The 13,310-nt window shown below is 43.0% G+C and overlaps 1 protein-coding gene across 1 annotated transcript in view; it reads right to left on the bottom strand.

Annotated features, from left to right (window-relative positions):
* Positions 1-232: 232 nt before the first annotated feature.
* The window catches only part of LOC137377937 (transmembrane protein 182-like), a 28,811-nt gene continuing 15,733 nt past the window's right edge, over positions 233-13,310 (bottom strand). Inside the window, exons 3-5 of the mRNA XM_068048002.1 lie at positions 10,531-10,623; positions 9,346-9,483; positions 233-459 (exon numbers count right to left, since the gene is read on the bottom strand). Of these exons, the coding sequence (XP_067904103.1) occupies positions 233-459; positions 9,346-9,483; positions 10,531-10,623 (458 nt within the window). The remainder of the gene's footprint in view (positions 460-9,345; positions 9,484-10,530; positions 10,624-13,310) is intronic.

Raw genomic sequence — 13,310 nt, 5'->3', positions numbered from 1 at the left:
AATGAATTCCTGTCTTCTCAAACGTGATACATCAACAAAAAAAAAACAAAATATTCGCTGAAAATTGAGCTGGCGCTCACTTCATATGTCTTCATGATTCTTGAAACAAGGTGGTAGCTACTGTCAATCTCAAATATGTTGGGGCATTGATGACTATTTTTGATTTCCCACTGCAAGTAATGAATCTAGCACTGCATAAGAGCTTGTTGCTCCAGACATCAGTGTCTGCCTCTTATTTGTTATAGGCTTTGATGGTGCAGCCAATAAGGTAGAACAGCAGTCCAGCAAGTAGAGCCAAAGGGATCCCAGCAGCAGCAAACATGAAGGACCATCCGTATTGCACGTGGATTAGAATATCCTTGCAGCTGCTGCTTCTCTCTAAGAGTATGTATCTTTCCAAATCCGCAACAAATTCCTTCCACATCACAAACAGAAATATCAAGATGGAAAATAAAATTCCTGCAAAGAAAGAAATTCCATTGTGGTATGGCAGTTCATATTTTGACACCATTGTTATAGTTTCTTAAAATGCAAAATATACATTTTCCAACTGCTGAAACTAACACTACCAGGAGTTAGAGGTGACCTTTTACACATTGTCACTTGTGAAAGATTACTCCCACTGGAAAACCTGAGGAATTTCACATGGGAGAATATAAGCAGCTCTAACTTTAAAAAGCAGTTATTTTGGAGGTTCTGGTGAGAAAGCCTTGGCGAGTTGCTGCTGTGCATCTAATAGATGGTACGTACACTGCAGCCAATGTGTGCCGATGGTGGATGAAGTGAATATTTAAGGCGGTGGATGGAGTACCGATCAAGCAGTTTGCTTGTCCTGGATGGTGTCAAGCTTATTAAGTGCTGATGGAGCTGCACCCATCCAGGCAAGTGGAGAGTATTCCTGACTTGTGCCTTGTGGACAGGCTTTGGGGAGTCAGAAGGTGAGCTACTTGTTGCTGAACACCCAGCCTCTGGCTTGCTCTTATAGCCACAGTATTTATGTGGCTGGTCCAGCTAAACCAGGGGTGTCCAACCGTTTCACATGGGGAGCCACATTACAATTTTTGTCTTACATAGGAGCCCAGTGAGACAATTTCGGAAAGATAAAGGCATTAAAAATTTAAGTTACTATTAATCAAAACAACAACAAATGTGTATTTTTGTGAAGAAGCTTTAAATGAGAAAATTAATTCATTGACTTACTTTCTCATCACTATGTTGGACACTGATTTAGTGAGACACCTGGCATTTTTCTGCTTGCACAAGTAGTCAATGTTTGCCTGCACACTTGTAATGACGCAGAATATTCTGGATCGATTTCCATCTGTCAACAGTTATCTTGATCACTCTCTCTCCCTCTCTTTGTCTTCCTCTCTCTCCCTGTTCCCCCACCTCTCTGTGTTGTTCCCCCCTCTCTATCATCCTCACTGTTTGTGTCCCCCCTCGCTCTGTCTCCCCATTTCACTCTCTGTCCCCCCTTCTTTCGCTCTCTGTTCACCCCTCTTTCTGTCCCCACTCTTTCTTTCTTTCTCTCTCTCTCCCCTTTCTCTCTCTGTCCCCACTCTCTCTCTGTCCCCCCCCCCTCTCTTTCCCCACTCTTTCTCTTTCTGTCCCCACTCTTTCTCTCTTTCTGTTTCCCCTCTCCTCTCTCTGTACCCCCTCTCTCTCTCCCACTCCCACTCTCTCCCCCTGTTCCTCCCCCCTCCCCCCCACCACCTCTCTGTCTCTGACAGTTGCAGGGAGCAGGAGTGCTCAGCATAGCAGCTTTATTGTTAGTCAGTTTTTTTTTAAAAACATTGCGCTGTCAGTTTCACAGCTGACAGGTGCTGACATCGGGAACAGCGGTTTCTGAACTTCGGACAGATTTGGGGTTTTCTGGCCGGCTTTTAAAAAATGTTGGAAACTGCCGGAAAACCCCGAATCTGTCCAAAGTTGGGAAACTGCTGTTCCTGATGCCAGCACCTGTCAGCTGTGAAACTGACAGCGCAATGTTATTAAAAACCTGGTCTGAAAGTAGAAGCCAATGGAAAATTTCTCATCTCTGAAATATACCCATGGGCAGGATAGAAACCCTTGGCGGGCCGGTTCCTGGCCCACAGGCTATATGTTGGACAACTCAGAGTTAAACTTTTGGGCAATGGTGGCCCACAGGATGTTGATGGTGGGTGATTCAGTGATGGTAATGCTATTGAATGTCAATGGGCGATTGTTAGATTCTCTCTTGTTGGAAATGGTCATTGCCTGGCACTTGTGTGGTGCCAATGTTACTTGCCTCTTATCAGCACAAACCTGAATGTTGTCCAGGTTTTGCAGCATGTGGGCATGGACTATTTCATTATCTGAGCAATTGTGATGCCTAACCCTGGGGTGGGGTGTGGGGACAGGCTCCAATCCTGGGGGAGGGTTGGGGCTGGGAAGGTGTTTGATCCCCAACCCTGATGATCTTTGCATGGGGATGGGGATCGATGCGGAGGAGCTAGGGAGGCCGTGGTGAACCTCTCCTTTTCCTCCTGGCCCACAAGCAATGCTGTAAATCTGCTCCCCAAAGCTCTCTTTACTTCTCTCCAGGTTTCCTGAGGCCTGAGAAACCCACCAGCCAGTGGTAAAACTGCAAAGTAAATCAGAGGTTGCCAGCCTTATTAAAATATTGTAATTGCCAAGCTGCCTCCTGGGAATGCGTTGGTTGCCAACCCCTTGTCCCACAGCCGTTAAACCCAAAACTGGGCGGGTTGGGGTCGGGTTTAAGATTTTTAAGATTTTAACATGTGACCTGAACCGACCCCCAACTCACCATTTTTAGGGGTTAAAAATTCACCCCATTCTTAGGAACTAACCAAGACAATTAGACCCAATGAGACTATCCCTCTTTCAGAAATCAACATCACTCACCTGCCTTCTCAGTATCAGCTGGGAATGACTAGTGGTATCAATGCACACTCAAGCCTATTACAGCATGCAATGCTTACTTGTCCACAGCAAGAGGCTTATGCGTTCCTGCCGCCAGTTTACCGTCAGCTGCTAAATAAATTCCTCTGCCCACGGAAAATGCATGGTACATGTGTCAGTTTAGTAACTTGACCTGGATCAGAGCAGCATGAATACTTAGATCACATGAGTCATGGAGCAGCTGACTCTGAACTCTTGGCATGTCCCAGTATCAATGACACTTGAGATGGTGGTAATGATAAGAAGAGGGACAATTTTTCCTGGCTTGTTAAGGGATAGTGCTACGATTGTTTTTTTTGTGCTTGATTTGAATGAACTGAGACATCAGATAGTCTTTTCACCTTCACTCGATACTGATATACAGACCTAACCAAGATTCTTTACTACGACCCAGCTATAAGAGTCCTCTGCACCTCACAGAGCAGTACATTAATGTTCAATGTTACCACATCAGCCTATTCTTCCCCGAACCTTTAATTTAGGTTTCAGGTCAAAGGTGAATTTAACTCCAGGTGCAGCTTTGAGCCTGTCAATCCTGTCAGCAGTATGGGCAGTTTTGATCTTATGCCTGTGGAGCCTTGAAACTATTAACAGTGACTCTGATTTCCTCACAGTATGCAAATAAGTGAAAGAGAGCTGGTTTATAAGACCAGAGGAAAACTCAATTTAAAGTATGAGTGTTCATTTTATCACTTTTGCTAAGATGCAACAAAGAAAAAAAACTGTATGTTAGGGATGACTGGAGGAAGAGGAAAGCTGTCGTCTAAACCTTATACATTGCATGAACAACCATTTCTCTCTGACAATACACAATAATGCGATAGATTGATTGGTGCAGGTTGGTGCAGGTTGGTGCAATGTGCCCTTTGTGCAATCTATAAGTCCTTTATTGGTCGAAAGATAACTATGCACCATCAGCTCAAGACAGGCACATTTCCAAATATCTTTGCATTTGGTCTTGCACCAGATTACACTCAGAATAAAATCAAGGCCCGGTTCCTTTGTTGATTTCTTTAAGATGGATCATATATCTGGGGTGCTCAACTAAGTGCTAAAACAGTAAATAATGATACATCAACAAGTGAATCTTGTGAATGCTGCTGGTTCATATCAGTGACAGCTGGCACCAAGCCTTAATTAGGAAAGTGATGGAAACCCAACAACAAATGATGTTATTACAAAGGAACCTCCCTCCACTGTGACCTCTATTAATCAGAAAATCAAGAGCAGCATTTTTGGGAGAATGACAACATCTTCCATTTCCCCTTCACCATCCCGACTTGGGAGAAACTAGGTGCACAAAGGATTGGGAGAGACAGATAGCACTAGAGTAAGAAATAATAAGATATCAAACTAATAGGGAATGCAATAAGGTCTAAATTAGGTTTAAAGTGCATATATGTAAATGCACAATGCATGATAACAAAGGTTGGTGAGCTACAGTCGCAGATAACCACATGCGAATATGATGCTGTGGCCATAACAGAGACCTGGAACAAAAAAGGGCAGAACTGAGTACTAAATATTCCTGGTTCAGGAAAGATAGCGAAGGAAAGAAAGGAGGAGGGGCATCATGATTGATTATAGTGAATACTACAGTCCAGGAGAGAGAGGATGTGTTGGAGGGGTCAAAGACAAAATATATTTGGTTAGAGTTAAGAAGAAATAGAGGTATCATACAGTATTCGGTATATTCTATAGGCCATCAACTAGTGGGAAAGATGTAGAGGAGCAAATTTGCAGGGAAATTACAGAGAGATGCAAAAACTATAGAGCAGTGATTCTTTTAATGCATTCATGGGATGTGGGCATTGCTGGTTAGGCCAGCATTTATTGCCAATCCCTAATCGCCCTTGAGAAGGTGGTGGTGAGCTGCCTTTTTTTAAATTTAGAGATACAGCACTGAAACAGGCCCTTCAGCCCACCGAGTCTGTGCTGACCAACAATCACCCATTTATACTAATCCTACATTAATCCCATATTCCCTACCACATCTCCACCTTCCCTCAATTCTCCTACCACCTACCTACACTAGGGACAATTTACAATGGCCAATTTACCGATCAACTACTAGTCTTTGGCTGTGGGAGGAAACTGGAGCACCCAGCAGAAACTCACGTGGTCACAGGGAGAATTTACAAACTCCGCACAGGCAGTACCCAAAACTGAACCCAGGTCGCTGGAGCTGTGAGGCTGCAGTTCTAACCACTGCACCACCCTTCTTGAGCTTCTGCAGTCCATGTGGTATAGGTACAGCCACAATGCTGTTAGGAACAGCAACAGTGAAGGAATGGCGATATAGTTCCAGGTCAGGATGGTGTGTGGCTTGGAGGGGAACTTGCAGGTGGTAGTGTTCCCATGCATCTGCTGCCGTTGTCCTTCTCAGTGGTAGACATCGCTGGTTTGGAAGGTGCTGTCGAAGAGCTTTGGTGTGGTGCTGCACTGCATCTTGTATATGGTACACAACGCTGCTACTGTGCGTTGGTGGTGGAGGGAGTGAATGTTTAAAGTTGTGGATGGGGTGCCAATCAAGCGGGCTGCTTCGTCCTTGATGGTGTCAAGCTTCTTGAGTGTTGTTGGAGCTGCACTCATCCAGGCAAGTGAAGAGTATTCCATCACACTCCTGATTTGAGCCTTGTAAATGGTGCACAGCCTTTGGGGAAGTCAGGAGGTGAGTTACACGCCATAGAATTCCCAGCCTCTGACCTGCTCTTGTAGCCACAGTATTTATGTGGCTAGTCTAATTCAGTTTTTGGTCATTGGTAACTCCCAGGATGTTGATGCTGGGGGATTCAGCAATGGCAATGCTGCTGAACGTTAAGGGGAAATTGTTAAATTTTCTCTTGTGGGAGATGGTCATTGCTTGGCACCTCTCCCAGGATCTCCTCCATTCCTCAGTACTGCAGGGCCTCTTGCAGTTCCAGCAGTAGCCACAGATCCCAGTGGCACTATCAGTTCTGCAAAGCTGCCAACCCTCCGATACTGCCTACGGCTCTGGAGGTAGGAGCTCTTCCTTTAAAAGGGACAGTGTCCCCGAGAAGGGCAGTTCATTGGCTGCCTGCCATTAGATTGCTTTGGGAATCCGACAGAAGGCTGAGGCAGGATCTCCTCCCAACCTTCCGGTTTGCCACCAGGACCCCTGACAGCAGAATAAAATCTGACCCAAGGTGATTGGCAAAAGAATCGACAGTGACATAGGGAAAACATTTATATGCAGCGAGTGGTTAAGATCTGGAATCACTACCTAAGCATGGTGGAGGCAGGTTTAATTGCGGCTTTCAAAAGAGAATTGGAGAAACATAGAAAATAGGAGCAGGAGTAGGCCATTCGGCCCTTGAAGCCTGCTCCGCCATTCATTATAATTATGGCTGATCATTCAACTCAGTAACTTGTTCCCGCTTTTGCCCCATACCCTTTGATCCTTTTAAACCCAAGAGTTACATCTAACTCCTTCTTGAAAGCATACAATGTTTTGGCTTCAACTGCTTTCTGTGGTAGCGAATTCCACAGGCTCACCACTCTCTGGGTGAAGAAATTTCTCCTCATCTCAGTCCTGAAAGGTTTACCACGTATCCTTAGATTATGACCCCTGGTTCTGGACTCCCCCACCATCGGGAATATCCTTCCTGCATCTACCTTGTCAAGTTCTGTTAGAATTTTATAGGTTTCTATGACATCCCCCCTCACTCTTCTGAACTTCAGCAAATATAATCCTAACCGACTCAATCTCTCCTCATACGTCAGTCCCGCCACCCCAGGAATCTGTCTGGTAAACCTTCGCTGCACTCCCTCTAAAGCAAGAGGGATAAGGAGACCAAAACTGCACACAATATTCTAGGTGTGGCCTCACCAAGGCCCTGTATAATTGCAGCAAGACATCCCTGCTCCTGTACTCGAATCCTCTTGCTATGAAGGCCAACATACCATTTGCCTTTTTTACCGTCAGTTGGACCTGTATGCTTACCTTCGGCAACTGGTGTACGAGAACACCCAGGTCTTGTTGCATATTCCCCTCTCTTAGTTTATAGCCATTCAGATAATAATCTGCCTTCCTGTTTTTGCTACCAAAGTGGATAACCTCGCATTTATCCACATTATACTACATCTGCCATGTATTTGCCCACTCACTCAATTTGTCCAAATCACCCTGAAGCCTCTCTGCATCCTCCTCACAACTCACCCTCCCACCCAGTTTTGTGTCATCTGCAAATTTGGAGATATTACATTTAGTTCCCTCATCTAAATCCACATCGTCAGAGCTAATAGTCAGAAGTATCGTCAGAAGCACCTGAAGAGAAAAAAATTGCAGGACTACAGAAAAGGGCGAGGGAGTGGGACTAGCTTAATTGCTCTTGCAGAGAACCAGCACGGACCTATCGGCAGAATGGCCTCCTTCTGTGCTGTGACCATTCTATGATTCAATATATTACCATTCATTCTTCGTCATTGGGTTAATTTCCTGGAATTCCTTACTGAACACCATTGTAGAAGCATTATCATCATAACGACAGCAGCAGCACAGGAGAAGACCCATCACCACCTATGGGAGGATTTTGAGTATGGCAGTTCATGTGAAGGTCCGCAGAGATTTTCCAGAGGATCACGATACACAGGTTAGCCTTATGGTTGGGCAACTGTCCAGGGCGCCGTGGTCAAAACAAATCAGATGAGCAGTGGAGCTGCTCTGCTTCCCCTATAATCTGTTCCCCATGCAATGCTTGGTTCGCCACCTTTCTCTGATATCCCCCTGCCCCCAGGCTCCTCCTCTCTCCATGCTCCTGCCAAGGAGAGACAGACTCTGCAGTGAAAGCTTGATTTGCTTTTTTTTAATGGCCTTGCTAACCATGTTGATGATACATTATTATACTTGTATTTCGAGATGATCTTTTTTCTTTTGGTAGAGATTCCATTATTTTTCCTAACACCGGTGTTAAGCTGACTGGTCTATAATTCCCGAGGCAAGTTCCGTCCCTCCTCTTAAATATAGGTATTACGTTAACTGTCTGCCAGTTCTCTGCCACTACACCTTCTTCTAACACATTATTAAGTATGTGCAGTAATGTCTCTGCTATCTCTTCCCTAGATTCTTTTAAAATGCGTGAATACTATCCATCCGGACCTGAGCTTCATCCTTTTTGAGTTTGATCAGCTCATTTAATACATCCCTGTTTTTTAAATTTTATATGCATTATCACATTACTCATCTCTTCATCCAACGTCATGTCCACCTGTTCTATCTCCCTGGTAAATACCGAAGTGAAATAATTATTTAATATTTCTGCCATCTCTCTATCGTTACTTGTTGTTGCATGTTGAATGTAAAAATTGGAGATGTGCATACTCCATTGGTAAGATTGGGCTTGGCAAGAGGAAATTTGAGACTACAGGGTATTAGTTGACTCATCGTTGATCATGTTCAAACATTATGAGGCAGTCATAAACACATAGGATGCTGGGTCAGGATGGCCAATTATTTGAGGCAAATCCTAATGCTCCTGTCATATGTATTAGTTCTCAGGGTGTCACTTGGTATAATACTTGCCATTAGATAAAATGCAACATGCTTTATATGATCTAAGACTGCATTCACAGTATAATAGTACATTACGTAGTTTAACACTTCTTTCATTATATAATAATGGACTGTGGATTATATGGTATTGTCTGGCTTACTGTGAGCATGACCATAGGACACTCTTTTAGTGGACATATAAAATGCCTGAGAAAAAACATAGGCCTGGTATTTATGTGTTTTTTTATGGTGAACTGACAGCATCTGCCATCATTACCCCTCTGAAACTGGCTGCAACTTCAGAATTTAGCACAAGCACAGATTAATGCAAAAATCCTGAAGTTCTGGACTGTCACTCAGTGCTGCACCACAGGCTGCTCTGTAGACTCCCACCCCTACCCCCGAGCACGCAATCAGCTCAATCAATTGATAAGAACTTGCTCTTTTCTACCCTCACCTCGCTGTTAGGAACACCACAAAAGTTAAGTCTTGTTCAGTTAGGTGTATTTGGGTTTTTAACAGTGATCTGTGAAATAACTACTGCTCAACAACAGATCTGGCCCTGAAAATATAATATTATATTTGTAGAATATTGCAAAATATCTCCATTATGATTAATTACTAGATTTTGTAAAATAGATATTTTAGCATCTACCTTCACCCATGCGTATATCCCAATTTATATTTCGCTCCTTGTTAAATTTTTAAGAAGTGATTTTATTATTAGTACCTTTCATTTCCTGGTTGGCTATCTGTGAGAATTCTTCAATGTGATTGGCTGCTTGGACAGCTTGATGGCATCACTTCACTGCAGCTCATTACTTCTTGAGATACCAGCATCATATAATTATTGGTATTTCTTATGTACATGTACATGAATAGCAACTTACCAGAAGTCAAAAGGAATCCACCACCTACTTTGTATAGTTTGGCACTCACAAATGGCACTGCACAAACTAACAGGAATCCTCCCACCAAACCAGCAGCCACACCTAGTATTATGAATGCTGTCCAGAAGCCTCGATACACTGTGTAATGAAAAGAATATAAAAGGTAATTAATCCTGCTGATTACTTTGATGTATTTACTTCAGTTTCCCAGTACTAGCTGATCTTCTGTTGGACAAAGGCAAGAGTAAAAATTTGTGTCTTGCTTTTCCTGTAATGTAATTCTATTTCTTTTCATAGTACATCTCTCTCTTTCTGTTCTTTTCTCCCCTTCTGTTTCTTTCTGGTTCTCTCACATTTTCCCTCATTTTCTTTTCTGTCTGTGACTGTTACTCTTTCTGCAGATCTCTCCTTCCTTCTGCGTCATCTTTCTGCATGCCTCTCACAAAATTTCTGCTTGCATCTATCTCTCGCTGTTGTTTATCTCTATCTTTTTTCTGCATGTCACTCACTTTCTGTTTTTCCTTTCAATTCCCAAAGCGATCTGGAGAGCTATTAAAGTCTGACAGCTGGAGACAAAATATAATCTCTTCCTCGATATGAAGCTTTGACATCAGTTTAATCCTGAAATTTGTATTCTTGGAGAATTGAGAAGGTGAATTTATGGCACTCTGGGGAGATAATATTGAAAATGGGCAGAATAGAAAGGATGAACAATGGTTCAAACTTTGACCAAATGGAACCAAAAGCATTATGCCCTTATAAGGACAGTGTGAAAAGGGATAGAAGAATTAACAAAGAAAATAAGTCTACAAGGTAAATGAAGAATAGATGAAGCATGTGTAAACTTAGCGGCCTTCTGAATATTGTAGGCAAATAATAAGAGAAATGGATCACACGGTGCCCACTGACCAATAGGAACATTGGAACAGTATTCGGACCAATTATTCGCTTGATTCCCAATAACCAATCAAATCACTGGAAAAATAGTAGGTGCATGGGTCAAGTGATTACCACAGACGAATCAAAGTGGCAGAAAGTGACACAGACTTAATGGACCAATCAAATTACTGAAGAACATCCAAACTTGTCAACCTTGGCAAAATAGAAAATGTAAGAAAAATCATATTTCATTGTAAAGGAGAACCATGTATTGCTATTTAAAGCTAATTTTGTTTCAATACATACCAGCAGTACTGTCACGTGAAGATACAGCTCCCATTGCGATTGGAAAAGGGAAGAGATAGCCATGGACACAGTACTTGGACGGAGGTTGGTTCGCTATACAAAACAAATGTGAAGAAATTAATAAAATTCTCAAAGAAAATGTAGCAAATTTGTGACTATGAGATAGATATTACTGGATGTGTATCCATTTTGTTCTTAGTTTCCTTTGTTATGAATGGTTTGGCTAGATCTTAGATGTAGATGTGCAGGGTTCTTGCACTAGTTTTTTGCCTTGAATGGAACAAAAGTATTTTCAAGTTTTTTACAAGAATCATGGCACCATTTTTAATTGTGGATCTTTGGTCGTCTTAGTCCCTCCACGCTTCGAGCTTAAAGATCAGCTGAAAGCAGCGAAAGCAAAAGTAGGAGGACCACCAATATTTGCAAGGAAAAAGATAAATAAGAAAATCTGCTACTGAAGAGCTCTGAGCTAAGGTTGTTTTGAAAAATAATGCATCATTTATTCGGTTATTAACAAACATAAAAATCAGGAAATGTATGGGTGCCTGCAGGGGTCAAATCTACAGCTTCACAAATAGCTTCTACTGGTTTGGTTCAGATACAGATTTACCTTCCTTGAAAAATAAAGGATTATTTTTCCGTGGTGAGAGTCATGCAGACATAATCAATGTGAGTTAGTGTGCTGGATTTTACTGACCCGCCAATGTCGGGGGCGGCCTGGAAAATCCTTGACGCTGGGAATGCATCGCCCCAGGTTACTGGCGGCGGCGAGGCCTCGTTGCGAAAAAAAACGAAATTAACATATTTAAATAAATTATGATTAAGAATAATTACTTACCTCATTGCGACGGCCGTCCCACGCCGATATTCTGGCCGGTTGCCAGACGTCTGTTCAGAGATCTGAGGCATAACACTAGTGGGGAGGGGGCAGGAGTGAAATTTCCAGAGCAGGAGTGGGAAACTCCTAATATTGGCTGAGGGGATGGTGGGAAGGGGTTGAAGGGCAAAGGTAACAAAGTTCTGGGGGGAAAGTTTGGGATGGGGAGAACATTTTTTTGTGTGGAAAAGGCAATAAATGAAGTGATTGATCATTTGGGAGGGGTGGGAGAGGGACATTGAGCTTTTATTGAACTTATAACTGTAAATGTTCCCTCCATTTCTGTTTAAATATTAAAATTGCCTGTAAGGGCTTGAAGCCCTTTAAAAATGGCGCTGGACGCTGTTGTCAGGGATGAAGCTCCAGCCCCTCTGCATCATCGGGGGCGAGCGCTCCGCCCGCTCCATGTTAATGAGCCCCAGCGCGAAATATCGTGTTCTGTTGCGCACATCTTGCATGGCGCTGAGATTGGCGGCGAGCTATAAACATTTAGCCCATTAGGTCACCATCTCTGAAATGCATGTCAGGGCATTTTATATATTGAAAATAATAAACAGGCATGACTTGTATCAGCAGAAATTTCCGGAACCTGAGTTTCTCAGAATAGTGTCCCATGCTGTAATAGTAAAGCAAGAGCTTACCCGTAACCAAATCAAGAATTCCAACATGCTTCACAAGAATTCAGACACTGAGCAGGATTTGGGGGTGTTTTAGAGTAGATGCGTGATGGTGAGGTCAAAGAGGTAGGTTTGTGAGGAGGATTTTGAAAGTGGGAGAGATGTCACTAAGTGGAGCAATGTAGGGAGAGGATTCCAGAAATCTGGACCAAAATGGCTGAAGGTTTTGGAACAGATGATGGAGCCACAAAATGGTGGTTGGGGGGTGGGGGGGGGGTGGTTGTTGTGGAGGAGGTGGGGGGGGGGTGCATATTAGTAGAGACTCCAAAGAGGGGAGGGTGAGAACTGACATATAGCACTGGAGGAGGTTGCATAGGAAAGGTGAAAGTGAGCAAAGAGAGGGACTTTAATCAAAGTCAAGGATTATAGCGTCAATATTTCGAGGGAAGGAGAACAGTCCAGATAGACAAAGACTGGGTGTTAGATTAGTAGGAGTTTGCTATTTTAATCCCATCTGGATGAGTTTAACTTGGAGAAGAAAGCAAGGAAAGTGCTGAAGAAATGAAGCCTGGAGGTAATGAAGGCATGGATGAGAGTTTAAGGGAGGATAGGGTCAGTGAGAGAAGGCAGACAATATTACATAGGTAGAAATAAACATTATTGACTACATTCTATTTCTATGGAAAGTCCTATTTAATTTCATGTACAGCCATCTTGACTGATCCCAGTTTGCTGCTCAATCTGCTCAGAGATAAAGGAGCAGGGGGTAAGTCAAATCTATTATATTTGACATTATGAGCAGGGTTGCTTTCCACAGGGGATAATGTGAAGTTGCAGGTTCAAATTTGCAACACACCCTAGATTAATATATTTGTGAAGCATTAAAGAAGAACCTATTGGCCCATAAATCCTTGGACCGTGCTCTATGAGTTGAAATTCATGGTGCTAGATGTGGCTCAGTTGGTAGCACTCTTGCCTGCTAAGTTCAAAGGTCATGGGTTCAAGTCCCATCCCAGAAACATAAGCACAAAATCTTCTACTGACACTCAAGCACTGTACTGAGTGAGTACTTCACTGGCGCTATTCCAATAGAAATGATAATTAATGCCTTTTGGGATCAGTTACCTTACTTTAGTGTGTGATTGATAGCTTAGAGGGCCTCAAAGGGACATGCACCAGTCTTAGCTGGTTCCACAGGGTGTAAAGGGAGGAACTACCCCCAACATTCCACCTAAATGTGGGACAGCAGATGGAAAATCTGCTTACAACCTCCCCAACTGGGATTT

Source organism: Heterodontus francisci, chromosome 15 (assembly GCF_036365525.1).
Source record: "Heterodontus francisci isolate sHetFra1 chromosome 15, sHetFra1.hap1, whole genome shotgun sequence".
Lineage (NCBI taxonomy): Eukaryota > Metazoa > Chordata > Chondrichthyes > Heterodontiformes > Heterodontidae > Heterodontus > Heterodontus francisci.
This window is presented reverse-complemented; position numbering and strand designations above follow the sequence as displayed.